The following is a 23964-nucleotide window of genomic DNA, read 5'->3' as shown; positions in this document are numbered from 1 at the left end:
GGCTTTAAGTTAATGACATTTTTTTCTTTGCAGAAATGGATATGTCTCTTTAGGGTCCTTTCCCAGGACACTATTTGTGATGGTTCTAACAAGGACAGCTGCTGATGTATTTAATTAATGTTGTACATCTGTGTCTAACAATCTAAGTATTATTTGCCTGGAAAAAAAGCAGCTGCTGTGTAATTATGAAGATTAAATGTCAGTACAATACAAGGAAATCTGTTCATTATATGGTTGGTTACAATATGCTTTACCAGTAATTATAAAAGATGAAACATATTGTTACATAAAGCACACTCATTCCTCTTTTCCCATGCCTTAAAATCTTGCTACAAATTTCCAGAATTCCCAAGTCTTCCAGGACGTGAGGCAGTCCTGTCTGTGGTTGTGTGTCTGAAGAGAATGTGAGTCTGGTGAGTTGACCTGTGAGTCACTGAAACGTCGAGAAGGCTTCACGATTCATTTGGAGTGAATCGGGTTCACAGAAGTGAATCAAACGGATCTCGTGGCTGCAGTAACGAGTCACCTGCTCACCTGACCAATAGAGGCGCTCGCTCCGTGTCTCCGGCAGCCAATCAGAGGGCAGGACCCGCGTCAGCCTGCAGAGAGAGAGAGAGAGAGAGAGAGATGCAAACATTAGAGGATTCATTCTTTCGTCTTAACGGTCACAGAGGCCGTACACTCTCATATTAGGGGCCTTTGAGGAGTTGCAGTGGCTGGAATGGTGTTCTTCCGCCGCTGGACACACGTCGTGTGGGCTGTTTGTTTTTAGAGTGAAGGAGGAGCTCGAGTCTGTCCTCTTCATATGAGCCTTCCTCATCTCTGCATCATCTACAGCAGCCACCGCACCGGTACGTAATGTTACAGCTCACTTCAGCCGAAGACAGGGCCACGTATGCAGCTGAAGGGCATGTGGAAGCGGTTACCATCACCGCAGGACCTTGAGTAGATAGACTATAGCGGCTTCGCTTTTTAAGCCCCAGTCACGAAGAAGGAGAAGGGAGAGAGGGTAACGTGGCGACCTGTCTGTCGTGTGCGGATTAGCTCACCTCTGCGTAACGTAACGCTGAAACCTGAACCCAAAGGGCTGAGGAAAGGTCAGCGTTTCCCTGCTCCTCCTGTGTCCAACGGGAAACCTTCCTTCCCTCGATAATATAGGGCTTAAATTACTCTCACAGACGCGTTAAGGGACGTTTCCACACAAACTCCCTCACAGTTCAGTCATTGAGATTGTAAACAAAGTCGTGCAGAGTGGGACATAATGAGAAATAATTACACTCCTAGTTTCTGTGATGGTAACCAGACGCCAGTCACAGAAAGCTGTGTAGTTTTATGCTTGGTCTTAGACCTGATAACTTGAAATATATACGTATATTTCCTGTTTTTTATACATTAATGGCACAAATATGAGACTAGAGGTAGTATAGAACCTTGTATATGAAAATAAACCTTGTCCACCGCTTTGGATGGTAAGAAAATTGGCTGTATTTGTTTTTCTACAAAGCAGAAATCACTCTAAACCACTCTAGACGACTCTAAACTCTGACTAAATTGTGCATAATAATATTAATAATAATACAAAATTGGAAGAACCTTCCTTTTCCCGTTCATTATTGAAGCTCAGGGGACCACACTAGAGCAGAGCCTACTCTGTAGATTGGTGTAGCACCGAGTGGATTGATTTGTGGGGCTAGTAGCTAACTAAGTTTTCAGACCGATGTTGCGTTTGCGATGATAACTGCAACTATTTTCTATAAATTAAGGTCCAGGCTTGCTTTCTTAAAAAATAAAGACCAAGAAGATCTGACTCTGATCGGTGAGCGCTGAATGTGAAGTGCCATACGGTCATTTGGTCGTGGTCATGGTCATGTACACAGCTAAATGTTTGCCTGCCTCTGATTGGACCAAAAGTGTCCTATTACATGCTACAGAACAATGGCAGTATGAGAGCAGTCAGGCTTAAGTTTGAACTGTTTGTGAAGTATTGCCCCTGTCTTGTTTGTCGTTGTTGAAAACGTCCCGTCCTGGTTCAAGGGAGAATACGCATCAACCCGAAAGCCCTCCCTCATCCGAGACCACTCCCACTTTTTCCAGCTAATGAGGCACCAGTGGTAAGGAGAAAGTATAAATACCTAAATGACTACACAATAAAACATGAGGTCACGTAGGCTGTGAGGCAGTGACATGCAAAGTTCAAACTAACGCCACGATATCTGACCCTTCTTCTAGGACTTTTAATGTGCTCCACATATCGAGCACTGAAAGAGCTGGTTTGAAGCAGGGCATGATATCATTGAGCACTAAGGAGTGACCCTGCTATCAAGGACGGGATGTAATCCTGTGTTTCTTGTTTCTGAACATAATGTTCCGTCATACTCCACTGATATAAAACTAGTCAGTGTTGAATCAGTTCTGCTCTATTTGTCCACTAGGTTGTCGGATGGCGGTAAACTACATCAGGAGCTGCTTATCTCTATAAGTAGCTGGATCAGTGCCCTCACCAAGGACTAACATTGTGCAGTAAAGAGACCGGCTAATACCCAGGGCCAGATTAGGGGAGACTGCACACCAGCTGGCTAACTTGACAGGATTGTGAGTGATTAAAAGCACCTCGTTGTGAGGGGGGAAAAGGACCCAAAACACAATGCAACAGATTGCAAACGTGCTGCATGCTCGTATGCACGGGTCCCTCTGTTCTTATGACGCCTGGTTGCTCCGAATTGTGCTGTGAACTGTTGAGCCATTGTCATTGAACTGTGCTGCACGGTGTGTTAGGATACATCAAGATTGCATGCGCACAGGAGCATCACTTGAGATAGAAAGACGACATGGAGTGATTTGTGCGAGCTCGTGTCAGCAGAACCATGTGCCAGGCCCGGTGTAAGCATGCACTGCTGACAGAGTGACATTGCCTCTGGTTGAAACGCTGACCTGTGTTCAGCTCCGTGTACGTTGTTTCACGTCAACGCTCTACTTTTGATCTTCCTTTGGAAAAACCCCTACCACCATTCACTTTCTTTCATCTGTGTCTTATCGCTAAGCTCTTTTTAGCAATGTCTATTTTAGGCCTTGCTCTAAGTCCCCATTTAAGGGACTGTATACACTTAATTATCTGGCACAGAAGCTTGTAAGCTTCTTATTCTGTGGCAGGGGTTAGAGAGCAAGGATCTTCGGCCTGCTGGAACCAAACACCAGGGGAATACTTTGTTTGATCATGTTGCTTCTGGTTGTTTTTTAACCCTCCTGTTTTGCCTGCAGTTGAAGGATTAATGCTGCAGTACAGTGTGTGCTGGAAGTACTCAAGCATCTTACCCATATGTAATCTTCTATGGAGTATGTCTCTACACGACTGAAACGGCATTTTCCACTTTTATCCAGTGCAGTCTCAACTGGATAAATTGTAGAATGTGCTCATGTATGTGTAGGTTTGGTAGCCACGCAGGTGGACAGTGTTGGATATAAGAGTCACAAGGTTGACTAGTCATGTCAAGACATGGAGTGTAAGTTCGTTAAACTCTCATGTAACCCCTTTAGTGTTGGCTTGGAAATAACCTTCACCGACCAAGACCTATATTAGTATATGACTAAGGTTCGGGCTGCTTTAAATTGGATTGGAGAGTCTCGTCAAATAGTGGGCACATGTTCAGGGCAGTGGAGATTTGGCTAATCTGAAGTCATACCAGTGTATTCAGTATTAGGAGTGTGACTGTAAACACACAACAAGGCTGGCTGAAATAATAACAGTTAAATCTGTGGTCAGCATTCAATTTACATTTGGATTTATCAGAAATAATCTGATTCTACTAACCTCTTACTTATAATAATGAGAAAGGTCTCAATAACAGTTTGTAAATAAGAAATTAGTGAGCTTCCGGCATTAGTGTAAAAACATGCTGTTCCCCAATTGACTAATGAAGCATGCTGTTTTCGGTGTCAGTAAGAACACTTATAAAGGGAATGTGTAGTGGAGCTGCAGGGCATAAACTCCTCTATAAACAAAGATAAATGCACATTAGAGATTTAAAATTACAAGAGCTGGTGTACAGAGATGTGACTGAATCAGTCCCTCATTTCCTCTTGCCCATGCAAGGCCTGAATTCTTGATCGCTGTGGGATGGGGTTCAGTGGTTCTGAGGCTGTGGAGGCCGTTTCGCTGCTCAGTTTGGGCCCTCATGTCACCTCAGCAGGAAGGGTCACTGCAAATCATTAGTAAGTCGTCGTCACCCATCAGCTTATGACTCTCTGTAGCATTTCTGTGGGCTCATTGAATGTTTTGATGAGGGTAAAATGTTTAACGTGGCCTTCGCAGTCTCCTGATCACTGGATCATCACGTTTGTGATTGGAATGTGATCAGATCTAGAGTGTGTGTGGGTATAAATGTAAAGTGGCTAGTCTGTTATGTACTTCACCCTCAACTTCCATTTGCTCCCACACCCTCGTTGTTGTTAAGAAGATGGTGGACAATCAGGACTCGTCTGCTATGCGTTAGGGTGCCTTTCGTCCACACGTAAACAGTGTTTTAGGTCGCTGCAATTGGGCCATTTTGCAAATACTCTGTCCATGGTGAAGATATTTACATATTTAGTTTTGTAACAGACATTTATTAAGATTGTAGTGTCAGGAGTGTGCGCCATTGTCTTCTGTGTTTACATAAAGTGATTATGTGCATGGGAGGCTCCACCTAAATAGCCTGGTTTTATAAGGCTTCTGACTGGCCAGTATGTCTTTATATAACATTATATCGCCCCCTGTTGGTTTGGCATGCTCTTGACAGTAATAAACCGCATGTTTTTACATTATTATGTGGACTGGTATATTTTTAAAACAGTGCTAGTGCGGCCTGATGTGTTATATATAAAAAAAAACAATGTACCTAAAGACTAGGCCTTGGATGAATGTCTGTTAAAGACAAACCTGCTTGTGTTTGATTGAAATTTGGAATTTATTTGAATGAGAAAAGCTCATCGGCTTGTCAGTGTTAGTAGCTGGCCTCTTGCAGTGAAGTTGTATGGAACTGGTTCAGTGCAGTAAGTGTGTGTGGTGCACTTAGTGTTTAATATGAATGCTATTTTGAAATAGTGCTGATGTGCTTTACAAAAGTGGGGCTGTGTGTAAAGATGAAAAGTATGTCATTTCCTGGCCACAGCTTCTATGTTTGGAGTTCTATTTCTATTTAAACCAACGTATGGTTTGTTAGAACAGCAAAGAAGAAAATAATAGCATTTTAAAACGTTACACAGATATATATTTTACACAGTTTGCCCTGGTGATTAACATATATGAGGTAGATATAAGTCCAGTTCATCAAAAGTTACGTTCAGTGAGAATCTGCTGTTTTATCCTGGGGTTTCACTCATCCATATTTTAAGTCCCCTTCGGTTATCTAATAAACCTCTAAAACTTACTTAAACAAATGTGGTTTAGATGTAACCCTACACTTCCTCCTTCATCCTGTATGCATGAATATGCCTGTATTGTCTGTCTCTGTCTCCACCCTCCCCTCTGCCTTTCGAATGGAGCTCCAAAGCCTTGATTCATAGTTTGATAGGATTGGTCCCATAGGTTTATGATGTAAGAAACCCTGCTTGTCAGAATCCACCTGTTTGAGACTGTGTTTGGAACTCTGGCGTTAGGGCTGTCGCTATAACCGCTATATTGTAATACCGCACTATATACCACCCAACCACCAGAGATAACAAGCATCTGTCACAACTGAAATGTATATGGGTTTTCCCTTTATTTGCAAGGTCTGTATGGTTTTACACCTTAGTGCATGTGTAATGAATGTTAAGTCCATTATTTTTTTTTAATTCATTCGTTCATTGTCTGTAACCCTTATCCAGTTCAGGGTCGCGGTGGGTCCAGAGCCTACCTGGAATCACTGGGTGCAAGGCGGGAACACACCCTGGAGGGGGCACCAGTCCTTCACAGGGCAATACACACACTCACACATTCACTCACACACTCACACCTACGGACACTTTTGAGTCACCAATCCACCTACCAACGTGTGTTTTTGGACTGTGCGTGGAAAACAGAGCACCTGGAGGAAACCCACGCAGACACAGGGAGAACACACCACACTCCTCACAGACACTCACCCGGAGGAAACCCACACAGACACAGAGAGAACACACCACACTCCTCACAGACACTCACCCGGAGGAAACCCACGCAGACACAGGGAGAACACACCACACTCCTCACAGACAGTCACCCGGAGGAAGCCCACGCAGACACAGGGAGAACACACCACACTCCTCACAGACAGTCACCCGGAGGAAACCCACGCAGACACAGGGAGAACACACCACACTCCTCACAGACAGTCACCCGGAGGAAACCCACGCAGACACAGGGAGAACACACCACACTCCTCACAGACAGTCACCCGGAGGAAACCCACGCAGACACAGGGAGAACACACCACACTCCTCACAGACAGTCACCCGGAGCAGGACTCGAACCCACAACCTCCAGGTCCCTGGAGCTTTGTGACTGTGACTGCTGCTGCTCTTCATTAATAAATTGCAAAAATTGCAAACCTAGTCGCAAAACCAAATTCAACTTTGCCAGTTTGGAAGCATTTTGGATTTCAACAAAATGAAAAGGGAGAGCCAGAAGATTCAGATGAGGCAATATGCAAAGTCTGTGCCAGAAAGGTCACTGGGAAAAGGAAATACATCAAGTTTGAGATCTCATCTAGCTACCTGTCATCCAGCTATCGACGCCCAACTGCCTCCACCAGCACCAAGTCATGGAGCAGCCTCAAAAACAATAGTTCAGGCCGGTTCCAGCCGACAATTAGGAGTATAGCACCAGAATCAGGATAAATTAAGTAATGTTGGAATGGTAATATTGCATATCGCAGGGTAGAGCCCTGATAAATTACTGCACGGGAAATTCTTTCACTATGTCAAGCCTAGCTGGAGCTTCAAAGCAGAAAGGCTCAGCCATGGTGTTGACTGCTTTTTCCAGGCGTAAACAACATATGAACATGTTAACAATCTAAAACAGCTTGACTTTCATGTTTAATTCTCATTCAAAGCTTCAAAGGGATTGTTACCAATTTCCAAAGCCTTTTTTTCCTCAATGTCTTCTGATGGTCAGTCAGTTGTGTGCAAAAGCAATGACCATTATTCTCCACATCACACATGTACCCTGCACTGCTGAGGAAGGTGAGGAACAGGGGTGAAGTGTGTTGCTGTGGGATTGTGGCAGAGTGAAGGATTATATTATACATGTGTCTAATAGGGCGGTTAACTGAAATGTGCAGAGAGAGGTGAGCAGATTAACATGTTGTCATTACTGTGATAAACACTTAACTAGCTGTGCAACAGTCTGTGCTTCAAGAATGTGCTGGAATCATTGCTTAAAATTTCGGGTGCACGTTGACCCGATTTTGTCACATATTTGCGGCTGATTTGCCAGTTGCTTATTCATACTGCCAGTGTTTTGTATTTCCTCATCCCAAAGTGCTTCAGTAAGTTACAGTCTGGTGACCGAGGAGATTGCTGAGGGATGCTGACTCTGTCATTTTCATAGGTTCCTTTAATAGACGTGTGCTTTGTGGTGACTTTATAGTTTGCGGTGTTTGTTTATAGTTATCATGGAAGTGGTTATTTGAAGATGGCTAATCTCTGACCATAAAGGGTGTAAATGTGGTCAGCAACAGTCACAGAGAAGCTGACTTTCACTGCTCACTGTTTAAGTAGTATAAGGGCCCTAAAAAAACATCCCTGACACTCACTAAATGAGGTCAGATAATTTCATCTTTGAAAGAAGTGGCATAAGTGACTATGAATGTCGAATTTTGGCTTCGTACATAGTGCTTCAGGGCGGCACAGTGGCGCAGCAGGTAGTGTCACACAGCTACAGGGGCCTGGAGGTTGTGGGTTCGATTCCTGCTCCGGGTGACTGTCTGTGAGGAGCGTGGTGTGTTCTCTCTGTGTCCGCGTGGGTTTCCTCCGGGTGACTGTCTGTGAGAAGCGTGGTGTGTTCTCCCTGTGTCCGCGTGGGTTTCCTCCGGGTGACTGTCTCTGAGGAGCGTGGTGTGTTCTCCCTGTGTCCCCGTGGGTTTCCTCCGGGTGACTGTCTCTGAGGAGCGTGGTGTGTTCTCCCTGTGTCTGCGTGGGTTTCCTCCGGGTAACTGTCTGTGAGGAGCGTGGTGTGTTCTCCCTGTGTCTGCGTGGGTTTCCTCCGGGTGACTGTCTGTGAGGAGTGTGGTGTGTTCTCCCTGTGTCTGCGTGGGTTTCCTCCGGGTGACTGCCTGTGAGGAGTGTGGTGTGTTCTCCCTGTGTCCGCGTGGGTTTCCTCCGGATGACTGTCTGTGAGGAGCGTGGTGTGTTCTCCCTGTGTCTGCGTGGGTTTCCTCCGGGTGACTGTCTGTGAGGAGCGTGGTGTGTTCTCCCTGTGTCTGCGTGGGTTTCCTCCGGGTGACTGTCTGTGAGGAGCGTGGTGTGTTCTCCCTGTGTCTGCGTGGGTTTCCTCCGGGTGACTGTCTGTGAGGAGTGTGGTGTGTTCTCCCTGTGTCTGCGTGGGTTTCCTCCGTGTGCTCCGGTTTCCTCCCACAGTCCAAAAACACACATTGGTAGGTGGAATGGGGACTCAAAAGCGTCCGTAGGTGTGAGTGTGTGTGTATGTGTGTTGCCCTGTGAAGGACTGGCGCCCCCTCCAGGGTGTATGCCCACCTTGCACCCAATTATTCCAGGTAGGCTCTGGACCCACTGCGAACCTGAACTGGATAAGCGCTTACAGATGCATCAAAACATAAATGTATTATACATTTATTAAAGCATTTCTCCCCTATACTTTGTATCTTCTTGCTCATACAGGAGAGTAGAGAAGGTGTGGTGGTGATGAGCATCTTTAAAACCTTGCATTAATGTTGCATAATTAATATTGCAAGACCACACGATGAACCTGATGCTTTGAGTCCTTCCAGTAATGTAGTGGCCTAGTAGACATGTTTGTGCTTATATTCTCTGTGTGTGGGTCACTGAAGCTTGCTGCACTTCCTGTGGGACTGGAGACACTGACAGAAGTCAGGTTTTATTCAATATGTGAAGCATATGTTCTTTTGTCTCAAACCACTGCGTGATATATTTTAATTAGGACAGGGCTCTTTATCTGGAGCACACTTTGGAGCAATGTGCACATTTTCAGAATATTATTTCAACCTCAATCAGTGTTATACACTCCCACAGTAAGTGTGATTCTGCCAGTACAGGTGCAGATCCCTCTCTGAGCCACACTTCTCTTTTCATTTCTCCTCAGGCTCAGGATCAGAAGATCAACAGACAAGATGAAGAATCAGACTCAGATCCTCCTTCTCCATCACCACTGAAGCCTGAGTGAGTGAGGTGAGAGCAGTGAGGGGGTTCTTTGGGATGTTTCCCCTTTCAGACTCGACTGAGTTCTTATTGTAAGTTAACTGAGAAATCTCGGGACCATGGAAACACCTTCAGAGTCATCGGCTACTAAAAAAATAACATGATTATTGAGTCTTTAAAGTCTCCACCAGGTTTGACTTCACTTCCACTTTCTTTTAGACCCATAGTGATGAGTTGGGTGGATGTTTTCAGAGCTGCAGTGAGAGTGGGCCTTGATTTTTCTTGTTTCTCTCAAAATATACGCCTGCTAAACTGACAGCGATGGTTTTGGTGGTTTAACGTGTCTTGCACAGTTGTTATTTGTCCCATTTTGTGTACAGTTGTACTGTAAATGAGGAACCTATTTTGCTAAAAAAAAAAAACCCTGTATTATTATTAGAACCGTATTATTGCTTCCTACTTTCTTTATCTGTTTCTCTTTCACATCTCACTGTACTCTCACTTCCAACTCCCAGCACAAGCATATTTTTATGCTTCAATTTCTTTGTTTAAGGTGGACCATGCTCTGTCCAGAGCGTGGTGTGGTGGAGGAATGGCTCTCAGAATTCAAGGTAAGAATTTCTTCATTGATTTGGGGACGATAGACACATGCTCAATCACTTCCAGAGCTGGCTGATGTTTAAATGCATTTAATGCCTATGTTAACTTCTACATTCATTCATTCATTGTCTGTAACCGCTTACACCCAGTTCAGGGTCGCGGTGGGTCCACAGACGGGAACACACCCTGGAGGGGGCTCCAGTCCTTCACAGGGCAACACACTCACACATTCACTCACACACTCTCACCTACGGACACTTTTGAGTCGCCAATCCACCTACCAACGTGTGTTTTTGGACTGTGGGAGGAAACCGGAGCACCCGGAGGAAACCCACGCAGACACAGGGAGAACACACCACACTCCTCACAGGCAGTCACCCGGAGGAAACCCACGCAGACACAGGGAGAACACACCACACTCCTCACAGACAGTCACCCGGAGGAAACCCACGCAGACACAGGGAGAACACACCACACTCCTCACAGACAGTCACCCGGAGGCAACCCACACAGACACAGGGAGAACACACCACACTCCTCACAGACAGTCACCCGGAGGAAACCCACGCAGACACAGAGAACACACCTAACTCCTCACAGACAGTCACCCGGAGGAAACCCACGCAGACACAGAGAGAACACACCGCACTCCTCACAGTCACCCGGAGGAAACCCACGCAGACACAGGGAGAACACACCACACTCCTCACAGACAGTCACCCGGAGGAAACCCACGCAGACACAAGGAGAACACACCACACACCACACAGTTAACTTCTACATTAAAATGTAAAACTTCTACAGATTTAGAGGTGGCTTAGATGTAACATTTGTTCAGTGTTTAAAATCTGTAGACACCACTAATCAGTAGAGGTCTATTTTAAGATGCATATTTTATAAAATGGCACACTTTGGAGCAACTTCAGGTGAGCCTCAGGTCATTGTGCCTAATGCCAAGTGTGGGCTAGAAGGGTGTAAAGCCCCCAGAATTGAGCTGTGGATTAGTGCAACTGTTTTTGTTATTTGTTTGGAGCTCCATCCAGTATGATCCAATTGTGATGAGCTGTAGTGTTTTTTTTAAACCAAAACTAATTGTCCAGCATTAGTGCTTAACCTTATAATGGTCTCATGGCTGAATGCCATAAGATCATCACAGCAAGTTCCAGTATCTAGGGTACAACCTTCCCAGAAGAGTATAAGCTCTTACTGCAAAAAGGAGGGACTGTTTACATTTTAAAGCTCTTCATTTGACAGGAAATGTTTGGACGTATTTGAGTATTATCCTGAGGCAGTTCTCTCTTTTTTTTCTTCCTCCCATAGACGTTACCTGATGATCTGATCCCTGGTTACACATGCCGTCTGCGGCTGAAGAAAGGCCTCGTGCCTGCTCTGTACGCTGTTATTCAGGAGCAGCCCAGCAGTGAGGTAGACCTTCAGCTACTCAACTTCACTGTGTATTTGTTTTGTCTGACTTACTGACGTACACCCAGACTGCGTTTGTGAGAGGACTCGGGCTGGAAGCACTTATTCACTGTTCTGTAACGGCGTGAACTCCTTTCTGTTGGGTTTGTTTTACAGGGCTCCTGTTCACCTTTGTCTTTGGGAAGAGGTTTTTGTTGACTAAGTCGCTGGTTGCTTTTTGTTCTTCCATCTTCTGTCTGTGTTGTTCAAATAGCTTGCTTTTTAAAGACAGCCCTGACTCTTACCATGTAATGTTGCGTACATGTCAAATATTATTAAAATGTGTCATATAAGCCAAACCAAATTCTTTACTTTTATTTAATATACACCAAGGTCTTTCTACTGTGAAGTTTCCAGTTTTGTTCTAAAATGTAATGGTTCTCAATTGAGATGGATATTGCATCCATCCACTATCTATAAGCGCTTATCCGATTCAGGGTCACGGTGGGTCCAGAGCCTACCTGCAATCATTGGGCGGAAGGCGGGAATACACCCTGGAGGGGGCGTCAGTCCTTCACAGGGCAACACACACACTCACACACACACATTCACTCACACCTACGGACACTTGAGTCGCCAATCCACTACCAACAAGTGTTTTTGGACTGTGGGAGGAAACTGGAGCACCCGGAGGAAACCCACGCAGACACAGGGAGAACGCACCACACTCCTCACAGACAGTCACCCGGAGGAAACACACACATTCACAGGGAGAACGCACCACCCTCCTCAGACAGTCACCCAGAGCGGGAATCGAACCCACAACCTCCATGTCCCTGGAGCTGTGTGACTGCGACACCTACCTGCTGTGCCACCGTGCCGCCCTATGGATATTTCAGTCAATTTTTAAGAATATTATTAGATTTTTCATGGATTTATATATTTAAAATAATACCCAGATACTATAGATCTAAACAAATCAAATCATTTGTGGTGAATCCTACAGGAATGTAAAGAGGTATTCACATGTCCTTCCATCGTTATTGATTTGTATTTCATGCAGTTGTTTTTCCTCATGCAGATTGTTTTATAGTGCCCTCTGGTGGTAAATAGAGTTCCGGCACTTGTTTGTTATGAAATCATGGCACGGTATTTAAATGCAAGGATGCCACTGTGAAAACAAGTATCATTAGAAAAGCTAATATGCTTAAAATCTTTAAAATCTTTTTAAAATCCAAATATCTAAATTAAACATTAATCCAGCCTTTAGAAATAAATCTAGAGCGTGACATTATTCAAAGAGAAAATCTTTCTTGAATGTCTTATTTTGTTTCGAGTCGAATCCTCATCAAACAACAACCTAGGAGAGGAATAGTAGCATTTTTTTTTCATCTGTGTGTATTTCTCCGCAGCTCTTGGCTCCAGTGTGTCACCAGCTGTTCGAGCTTTACAGGAGCACAGAGGTGGGTCTCCGTCGCTTCACACTGCAGTTCTTGCCTGAGCTAATATGGGTGTATCTGCGCCACACTGCCAGCAGGGAGCGCCATCGCAATGGCTGTGTGGAGGCCCTGCTGCTGGGCATCTATAACCTGGTGAGCCATGAGACACATGGGGTCTGCCAGTGTCATGGAGACCCAAGGGCAAAGTCAACGTTTTTGCTCTCGTTCTGACGAGCCTTCTGCCCCCTCTGTGTTTTATCTGCAGGAGATTGTGGACAGCAAGGGTAACAGCAAGCTGCTGTCTTTCACCATCCCCTCTCTCTCCAAGCCTTCCATATATCATGAGGTAAACGGTCACACGAACATCTACAAATATCCACCGTAACATGCAGCAAGCTTCGGATCAGCAAAAGCTTAGAATAGACCATGGGAGGATATGGATTTTCGTAATCCATGTAAAGGCAGATTTGGTTTCATTTGACATGGAGTAGAAATCTAAGATAAAGTCCTTTAGATCTGCTGAACTAATGTCAGCCTACGTTTTATTTCTCTGGATTGCACTGGCTTTGTAAATAAACATATAGCCATGATGAAACAGAACTGCTTGGCACACGTGAAGGAATTAAACACACAAAGCATTACCGCCATGTCCTTATGCAATCATTCTGAAACCTCTGAAGTACTCTGATCGTCGTTTGTTTTGCTTGTTTCAGTCTGGTGCATTCAGTCTGACTAATAGTGAGCAATTTTCTCAATGCACATTTTCTCTCCACAAGCAATCATTCCCTGAATCATTATGAGGGCAGCTGGGTTAATAACAACAATGGGCATTCTAGGTACAAATACGAAAGAGCGAGACATGAATCCTGGTCTAATCGTCTGGGCAGAATTTCACTGTCGGTTGGTAGTGCCCTGCTGAGGTTAATTGCCACAGCAGCTGAGAGCTGGGAAGGGAAAGTTCGGTAGTTTCATTGAGGGTAGATAAAAGGATTTATGAATTGCGCTGACTTTTCTCGTCACTAACAATCAGTGAATTAGTTCGGTGTGTACAGGAAGCTGTGTGTTTGTGTTGTAGCCTTCCAGTCTAGGCTCCATGGCTCTGACAGAGGGAGCTCTAAGCCAGCATGACCTGATCAGAGTGGTGTACAGCGGCCTGTTGCCTCAGAGGGAAACCTTCACGTCTCAGAACAGGTACCACATTGAGGGGTGCGGCTGTGGGGTCTTTTTACTCTACTGTTGTTTTGATTGTGTTCAGTTTGTTTGTCTCAGCTCTGATGGTGGAACACGTTGCTAATAATGTCAAATTTCTTATGTGCATCTCCTGAAATGGATCCTCTTGAAAAACATATTTAATAATACACTGAAATTACAAAATGTGATTGAAAGACAAATGCATACAGTAGTTCAAAATATACAATACAAACAATTTATCAAGCTTTGGTAAAAACTGAGTTCATCCTTTTTTTCATTCATTCAATCATTATCTGTAAGCGCTTTTCCAATTCAGGGTCACGGTGGTCGCCAATCCTTCACAGGGCAACACACACACATTCACTCACATACTCACACCTATGGACACTTTTGAGTCACCAATCCACCTACAGACCTGTGTTTTTGGACCGTGGGGGGAAACCGGAGCACCCGGAGGAAACCCACGCAGACACAGCGAGAACACACCACACTCCTCACAGACAGTCACCCGGAGGAAACCCACGCAGACACAGGGAGAACACACCACACTCCTCACAGACAGTCACCCGGAGGAAACCCCTGCAGACACAGGGAGAACACACCACACTCCTCACAGACAGTCACCCGGAGGAAACCCACGCAGACACGGGGAGAACACACCACACTCCTCACAGACAGTCACCCGGAGGAAACCCACGCAGACACGGGGAGAACACACCACACTCCTCACAGACAGTCACCCGGGGGAAACCCACGCAGACACGGGGAGAACACACCACACTCCTCACAGACAGTCACCCGGAGGAAACCCACGCAGACACGGGGAGAACACACCACACTCCTCACAGACAGTCACCCGGAGGAAACCCACGCAGACACGGGGAGAACACACCACACTCCTCACAGACAGTCACCCGGAGGAAACCCACGCAGACACGGGGAGAACACACCACACTCCTCACAGACAGTCACCCGGAGGAAACCCACGCAGACACGGGGAGAACACACCACACTCCTCACAGACAGTCACCCGGAGGAAACCCACGCAGACACGGGGAGAACACACCACACTCCTCACAGACAGTCACCCGGAGGAAACCCACGCAGACACGGGGAGAACACACCACACTCCTCACAGACAGTCACCCGGAGGAAACCCACGCAGACACGGGGAGAACACACCACACTCCTCACAGACAGTCACCCGGAGGAAACCCACGCAGACACGGGGAGAACACACCACACTCCTCACAGACAGTCACAATATTTAATAAACTGGGATTTATGAGAAGCAATTCTGATCCCTGTGTGTTAAAGTGTGAAATGTTTACCCACGGGTTCAGCACTAGGTGTGTGTGCGCAACAGTAGCAAACTAAACTTGTTTAACAATGAATTCCCTGGAAATCATGTTTGCAGAGGATCCACTGCACAAACAGTCTGTTCACTGGGCTATATTTGACTTTCTCTTTACAATCTAGTCATGATTTGTCTTGTGTGTCGCTGGTCAGTGCTGATCTTTAGGCCATGCCAGACATTTTCAGCTGAATTTGGGTCAGACTGTAACTAGGCCACTGGAGGAACTTTACCTTTTTGCTGCTCCTAATTAATGTGTAGGCTGAATTGTTTTGATGATAAAGTCGTGCCCCTTTTCTGGTTCCTTGTGTCTAATCATTATCATATTACACTGTATACGACTGACCGACATGCCCTCTGTTCTTTCAGTAGCCTCGTTCTCTGCTAATGAGACGATTCTTGGGGTTTACCTTGATAAAATTTGCGGTCATGTTAGTGCCAGAGGCTTTGTATCTTATTGTTAAAACTCCAAACCTCTTTACATGGGCAGGTCTTTGTGTGCCACTCTTTGATGCCCTAGCACACAGTTCTTTGTATAAAGCACTGTTTGAATAGTGCTTTCTTATCATAAAGGCCAGCTTTGAAGAATAAACACTTAACTTGGGGTAATGTAGTTGTGCAGAGCTCACTGTGACAGCCTCAGCTTTAAGAGCTTCAACCCCCTTCAGAGCTGGTGTTGGCTGAAAACTAATGTCCAGCGTGAATTGACTTCTAGTCTTTATTAAAGCGACTGATAATTATTCGATACGTCTGGTAAGGCTTTAATATCTTTAATGCTACGATTGTGGAGTAGAATGTGTGTAAATTATGCGCATGTAATGTGCTTATGATCAAAGTGGTTGTAGCATAATTGCAGGATGAAAGGACAAATAAACAGACTTCTGTAAACTGTGTGTTGATTAGGTTTGAGGTGCTGTCTTTCCTCATGCTCTGCTACAACTCTGCAGTGGTGTACATGCCGGCGTCCTCCCACCAGTCTGTCTGCAGAATGAGCTCACGGTAACTCTCCTCTCATTCGTCCTAATCCTTAAATTATTATTTTTTTCCTTGATTTCACTTTTGTTCATTGTGCATTTCTCTGTTTATTTTACTATTACTTCTTCAGCTGATACTTTTTCTCTTGTATACACTGCTTTCCATTCCTGTTGCAGCCGCCCACCATTTTGCAGATCCTCATTCTCTATAAAGCACTAATTTTTTAACATTTTTTAACTTGTGTCTTGTTCATTTTCTACATGTGGTGTTTACACCCTTTGTTTCTATTCAGTCTGACAAATATGTACATATTATTTATGTTGTATTAGATGTTATAAGTAATCTAGAGATGATTTACAGTGTACAGGATGGTGTAGGGTGTATGCAAAGATTTTGCCACTTATATATAAGGGAATTTAGCATCTGCAACTGTGCTTATTTTCCCACTAGAAGCAGAGAGAAAGGCAGGGAGTAAATTAATGGGATATTGACTTGACACAAAGAGCTAAGGCTCAGTTTGGCTGCGGTATTTCCACATAAATGCATACATAGGAGGGCCTTAATGATTCCACGAATAAGCACGTGTTTAATGATTCTCAGTGAGGAGAGTCTGTACTTTCTGTTTCTGTTTTACATTCATCAGCCCTACCTCTGTTTGTGCTGCTCAGATTGTGTGTGTGCGGTTACCCGAGGCAGCAGCAGAAGTTATGGAGGGAGCCCTGTAACCGTGTGCGTCTGGACCCGGAGTTCATGGTGCAAATGCTAACAGCAGTTTATCACGCCATGTGAGTTCATCAACCCCCGTTCCTCTGCTGCAGAAAGAGCCGTTAGCTCTGTCCCCCCAGCTCCATTCAACCCACTTCCTCTAGACACCCATCTATGGGCTGTGCTCTCACTGGGCTCCGTGCCCTCTTGAATGTGCTCCACTTCTTTGTGATAATTTGTTTAGTTTAACTGCAAACTGGAGCCTGGTTCAGCCATCTGGAAAGAGTTCAGCTCTCTCAGCCAGCCCTGCTGCTCTTTCAGCAGTTTGGGCATATGCCCTCAACACTAGGGCATCAAGCTAAATTTCAGATCAAATATTGTTGGTTTGTTGTCCGTCTGTTTTACAGTGTCTTCCTCCAAGTAGATTTCATACAGGTTTGTTCATCACAGTGGAAGTGCAAACTTAAAGGCTAAGCACCACTTAATGGACCTACACATTATTGTAGTTACTGACAGATATAAGTATGAATTAAAATGAAAATAGCAGCTTAATTTGCTTTAAAACTGACAATTTTATTAAATTGACGGAAAAACCCGAGCTCGCTACGGAAATTCTTGAACGCAACCGTGACGTCACTGGTGGACAACAGCTGAACAACGCCGCGGTAAAACACTGTTATGACAGTATCTAGCTAAATAACCAACATTCTTCATGACAATAGCCTAGCAATAAGCTAAACTCAAATGTAGATGTACCGTTATTCTTGTAAATGTGATCGAAGTCGAACTCGAATTCATCCGACACTATAAACCTCCGTAATGCAGCTACGTAGCCGAGTATAATCTGAGCCACCGAGTTTAGCGAGTCAAGCTAACGTTAACTAACACCAACTAAAACAGGCGAAGTGAGTGTCCTTACCCTGTTTACCTCCATGTTACAGAGGCTCTTGAACACCTTTCGTTGGTGTCCTTACATGCCCATATTGTTGGAAAAGCGCCAGTGAAATGAGCTACAGATAACGGAGTGAGCGGATGGTCCTTTCCAAAGTGCCCGTTTAAAGTGGACAAATGTAGTCCATTTTCTGGATATTTTGGGATCTTTGGGCCATTTGCGCACAGATGTCCCACTGTACATTGAATGATTGCAGCCAAAAACAACACACCTTTTCATCATTTTGCATTAAATTAAGTGCAGCTTCTAGAGTGTTGTCCACCATCTACGTCACAGGCAAGACGCCTATTAGAGTTTCCCAACACCGTGGGGGGGGGGGGGGGGGGACCAACGGTCTTTTAAACCTTATTCCTTCAATTAGTAAGAAATAACACGTTTTCTGACTATCAATAAACACAAGTTAGGAACTCAAATTCCACTCTATTTATTTGTTTGACACTTTCATATCGCTGCTGCTTAGCCTTTAATGTCTACTACCACAGCATGAGTTTCTTTGCCCGTTAGAGTCGCATGTTTCTCCCCTCTCAAAACTACTCTATTCTTAATGAACTAATGTGTATTAATACTCCAAACATGATAATGACTGTCACTCCTAGGGCTGTGGGTAAAATGTGTGATGCAGTAAAGACAAAAGTAAATTGTCACAACAAACCTGTACAAGCATAAAGAGGTTTATAAGGAATGATATGTATTTATTTACCTTTTTAAACCTCTCAAATAATTTTTCCAACAGCCCTAAAATGCACAGTGTCATTTCACTGGTGGAACAGCTATAAGTAGCTATTACTGTATTGTGATTTTAATTTTTGCAGATTGCGGGGCTAGTATTTTACTAGATTTTTTGGTGTTTGCTTCAATGACGTCTCTTTAATTACACAGCAAAAAAAAGCCTGTTTTTTATGTTCATATCATACATACAAAATGTCTGCCTGTTAATTTGGTCACTCAATAAATACCATCTCTCTCCACGGCTCAGATAAAGAAAGGAAGGTTGACTAAAGTAAAGCAGGCCTGTGCATATCTCATGCATGTGTTTAGTGTCTAGACAGAATGCTGACACTAATATGTCTCTTTAATTCAGCTACAATGGCCAGTGGGAACTCGGCAGAGAAGCCCTGGAGGACATCTTGTACAGAGCACAGCTAGAACTTTACGCCCAGCCACTGCTGGTAACAGCTTTTTTCTGTCTCCAATAAATATTAATTTGACCCGTCATTCTAATTCATGCCGTGACAAATGATATGCCATGACTTGTTAACAACCACAAGATGGCAGCAAAGTGCAGATTGTTTTTACTGGGCACTTGTAAAGAAAAGCTGAACATACAACACACACTAAGTAATAAATATCATAAATATTTTATGACATTAAAAAAGGATTTATTGGATAATTAAAAAATGAACTTGTGCTCTCATTTTTCACCACTAGGTGGCAAATGCTATGAATCGTTCTTTGCCCCCTCGGCCACCCGAGGGCACGCGGAACCTGCTGGAGGTCGAGGTCACGCCTACAACCAAACGGGTGTCTCAAACAGCCATCACTGCCGCCACCATCCGCAGACTCCGCTGGAAACGGGAGGGTAAACGTTATTTAATACATGTTCACATTAATCCACGTATAAATCCACATAACGCAGTCAGTTCAAAGCTGAAATATTAATCTACACGATGGGAAGGTGTTAGGATTAATCATTTAAAGTTTGTTTAAGTTACAGTACGTATTTTTCTACTTGTAGCATCTCTCTATATTCCTTCTCTTCATATTCCATGTGTATGAGTTAGGACTGCTCTCAGGCTTTTTGTGTTGTCCATGGTGTCAGCCTCATGTTCAGGATGCTCACTGTCTTCACCTCAGATCGTTTTGATTTTTCAACCACGGCCGATTTCTACGCTTCCATCTCCCCCCGCCGATACTCTCCCCCTGGAAAACCAGCCGTCCCCGTGCCACAGGGCTGGCCAAAGTGCACCGTCCAGCTCAGTATGCGAGGGGGTATGCAGGACTGGAGCTCGTACTAGTAGAAAACCCCTCTGTGGTTCATGTGAATGTGTTTTTGTTTTTAGACCAGTGGTGGAAGTCATGATTATTGTAGACCACACTCAGTACAGTTCGTTCTTCACTGCTCAGACTTATTTGTTGATTGCCAGGTTTGATTTAGTTGGTGTGCTAGAGCAGGATGATCAAACTGTCTGGGATTTAGACTCTTAGTTCCCCACCACTGCTTTCGACCAAGTCCAGTCAATAGACACAGCATTGTTTGAGATTAAAATGTTTTCTGGATCAATTTATCCGAGGGATGGGTCACAGAGAAACTTTAAAATCCACTCGATACAAATGTGAAGGTAGAAATAACTTAATAAATCAGTGCTGATGTATGTCTATGTACAAGGTTCTCTAGGGCTGTGAAAAACTGATTTGTATTTCCCTTTCTGTGCACCAGATGCCGATGGTGTAAGCTGCGGAGAGGACTCCTTCGAACCTGACGAGGGTTTCTCCTCTGGAGCCTCCAGCAGCAGTCAGCCCAGCAGCATGAAGCGAGACTGGGGAGCTGGAGCTCGAAGGTCCCGGGATCCTGCAGCGAAACACAGAGAGAACACTGCGGCAGACACGCGTGCGGCTCTGAGGAGGCTCCATCAGCGCCACCAGTCCCCCCCACCCTCCATCGCACTCCACACCGTGGAGAACAGCCGTAGCCCCAGCCCCAGCACAACCAGGAGGTTCCTTGACCCACATTACATGCCCCCCTTTGCAGGGCCCCCACCCAGAACTGGCAGCACGTCGTCCAGCAAGTCTCTAGACTGCACTGGCCTCAATGGCTCGTCCGGGCCCACGGACAGTCTGTCGCTCGGGAGCCTCAGCGCAGACAGAGCCCACTGTCTGTCCGCCATCAGCTTGCAGGAGGAGCAGCTCGGACGAGCCGGAAGAAGCCAGGACCTTCTCTCTCCCGGAAGCCCCTTCTCCTCGGGAAGCCCCCTGTCCAAACAGTCACGCTCATCCAGTTTTAATATGCAGATTATTTCACAGGTGTAGGTAGTGTTGCAGGGCTGGATGGTGTGTGTGTGTGTGTGTGTGTGTGTGTGTGTTTTGGGGGTGGGGTGGTAGAGCTTTAAACTGGTTTGTCTTATTGGTCTCATCTTTCTGGAAGGTGTTGTACAGATCCATTGGTTTAAGTTTGATCACAGCTGTCTACAGCTTTGACCCATTAGGAGAGTGTTAGTTAAAATCCTGATGGTATTGCCACTAAAAAAAAAGTGCTACCAGTGTGTTGTCATGAGAACGGGCCTCATGGACCTTGTGGGTGTCTCCAGTAAAGGTGAATGAAATCGTTAATGAAGACAAACAAAGTAAGGAGAAAAGCTACAGTGCTAGGAACAGCTGCGAGAACATGTTTAAAGCTCTACTGTGTGGTTGTGTTTGTGTGTGTGAGTTAATGTTTGTTTGCGGACATTGTTTAAGACTGAAGTATAATGTGTGTGTGCTGTATGTATGTGTGTGCGTGGTTGCGTGCGTGCTAAAATGTGTACAACATGTTTTCCACTCAGCATCTGTGTTTGGGTGTCTCAGAGACAGAATGTGTGTGTGTGTGTGTGTGTGTGTGTGTGTGTGTGTGTGTGTGTGTGTGTGTGTGTGTGTGTGTGTGTGTGTGTGTGTGTGTGTGTGTGTGTGTGTTGGCGCATGCTTGTGTACATATATGTGAATAATTGACACTGACATCATTATGCACTGGTGGTTTGTGTGGAGGATAAGTGTTTTGCACATTACTTCCCCTTGTGGACATTTTGAGAAGTGCACATGGTCTGAGACTGTTTTTAAATGTGCCATAAACATAGCTCTATCCAGAGAAGTAACACCTCACAAATCCTGCTGTATCTTAACAACGGACTGGAGAACTGACAATCATGTGAATCAAATGCTGAGTGGCCTGACAATGCATGATCCAAAGACTTATATCTGCGAGACTGAAGGAGGTAAAGAAGTAGCTTCTTCCATTTCACTGTCATTAACAGAACCCACCGAGCCCACGTGTTTCTCCTGTGCTACTGATCCGTCCTGAGTCAACTGAAACATGCACAGCCTCAAAAAAACACACGGAAAAGCTACAGTACATTGTGCAATGAAATATATATATGTGGTACTTTGGAAAACTTTTTATACCCCAGATCTGGTGTACATTTATGTAAATGAATATTGTAAGATAGAAAGAGTATATGCTGTCAGAATCTCTCTATATTGCTTGTACAGAGATGAAAATCTATCTGGTAAATGGTGAATAAATATATTGTGGCGTTCACTGAAATTCTAGCTCTTGATTAATTTCAGGAACCACCTGATGTACTGGTATATAACAGTCAATAGTCATTCATTCATTATCTGTAACCCTTATCCAGTTCAGGGTCGCGGTGGGTCCAGAGCCTACCTGGAATCATTGGGCACAAGGCGGGAATACACCCTGGAGGGGGCGCCAGTCCTTCACAGGGCAACACACACACACACACATTCACTCACACACTCACACTTACGGACACTTTGGAGTCACCAATCCACCTATCAACATGTGTTTTTGGACTGTGGGAGGAAACCGGAGCACCCGGAGGAATCCCACACAGATACAAGGAGACCACACCACACTCCTCTCAGACAGTCACCCAGAGGAAACCCACGCAGACACGGAGACCACACCACACTCCTCTCAGACAGTCACCCAGAGGAAACCCACGCAGACACAGGGAGAACACACCACACTCCTCACAGACAGTCACCCGGAGGAAACCCACGCAGACACAGGGAGAACACACCACACTCCTTACAGACAGTCACCCGGAGGAAACCCACGCAGACACAGGGAGAACACACCACACTCCTTACAGACAGTCACCCGGAGGAAACCCACGCAGACACAGGGAGAACACACCACACTCCTTACAGACAGTCACCCGGAGGAACCCCACGCTGACACAGGGAGAACACACCACCCTCCTCACAGACAGTCACCCGGAGGAACCCCACGCTGACACAGGGAGAACACACCACCCTCCTCACAGACAGTCACCCGGAGGAAACCCACGCAGACACAGAGAGAACACACCACACTCCTCACAGACAGTCACCAGGAGGAAACCCACGCAGACACAGGGAGAACACACCACCCTCCTCACAGACAGTCACCCGGAGGAAACCCACGCAGACACAGGGCGAACACACCACACTCCTCACAGACAGTCACCCGGTGGAAACCCACGCAGACATAGAGAGAACACACCACCCTCCTCACAGACAGTCACCCGGTGGAAACCCACGCAGACATAGAGAGAACACACCACCCTCCTCACAGACAGTCACCCGGAGCGGGAGTCAAACCCACAACCTCTAGGCCCCTGGAGCTGTGTGACTGCGACACCTACCTGCTGCACCACCGTGCCCACATTAGACTTCAATCATTCATATATATATATTTGCAGAAGGAGACATGGACATTCAGTAAGCAGTGCAGATATATTATGCTGGGTTTTATGAGTATTCTGTGAACCCAAACCTTGTGACCTGCTATAGTCGAAGTGAAAAAAAAGTCTCCCTTTTAAGCGAACTGAGTAAAATACATTTCTTGGGATATGTATATACTATAGTACACTGGGTTAACATTTAAGTACTTATGTTTTTGGCAGAATGTGTGTTTAAACATCCATTAAACATCACAAAAGAAAAAGCTAATGTTTAATGAAAGTAGCCACTTATATTTAATATATAACTATTAGTTCATATCAATGATAAATTACATTTAGATCTAAAGAGAACTATTCTTAGCACTGAGTTATTGTCAAGTAATTTGTGAAACCCACCACACCCCCGAACACAATGAAATGATTACAAAAAAAAAGACTGTGATTGTTTTATGTGCTCACATCTGATCATTCATTTATGATCACTTTCTTCCTGCATTAATTCAGATGCAAAAGTGGATATAGAAGCCTCGGTAAAGTGGGATATGTTTACGTTAAGCTAGATGTGTGATTCCTGTT

At 45.0% G+C, this 23964-nt stretch overlaps 1 protein-coding gene across 2 annotated transcripts; it reads left to right on the top strand.

Moving 5' to 3' along the window:
• Positions 1–611: 611 nt before the first annotated feature.
• On the top strand, positions 612–22227 carry LOC136672263 (hyccin 2). Of its 2 annotated transcripts, XM_066648255.1 has the most exons (13): positions 612–851; positions 9278–9363; positions 9887–9944; positions 11254–11358; positions 12747–12926; positions 13039–13119; positions 13849–13964; positions 16222–16317; positions 16962–17078; positions 19032–19119; positions 19379–19529; positions 19805–19939; positions 20388–22227. In XM_066648255.1, exons 3-13 carry the CDS (start codon positions 9894–9896, stop codon positions 20975–20977), a joined length of 1710 nt encoding a protein of 569 aa, XP_066504352.1. In that variant the 5' UTR covers positions 612–851; positions 9278–9363; positions 9887–9893; the 3' UTR covers positions 20978–22227. The 2 variants fall into 2 exon arrangements, with proteins under 2 accessions (XP_066504352.1, XP_066504351.1); XM_066648254.1 differs by lacking the exon at positions 19805–19939.
• Positions 22228–23964: the final 1737 nt, after the last annotated feature.

Source organism: Hoplias malabaricus, chromosome 16 (genome assembly GCF_029633855.1).
Source record: "Hoplias malabaricus isolate fHopMal1 chromosome 16, fHopMal1.hap1, whole genome shotgun sequence".
Lineage (NCBI taxonomy): Eukaryota > Metazoa > Chordata > Actinopteri > Characiformes > Erythrinidae > Hoplias > Hoplias malabaricus.
The sequence above is the reverse complement of the archived record's forward strand: the minus strand, read 5'-3'. Positions and strand labels throughout refer to the sequence as shown.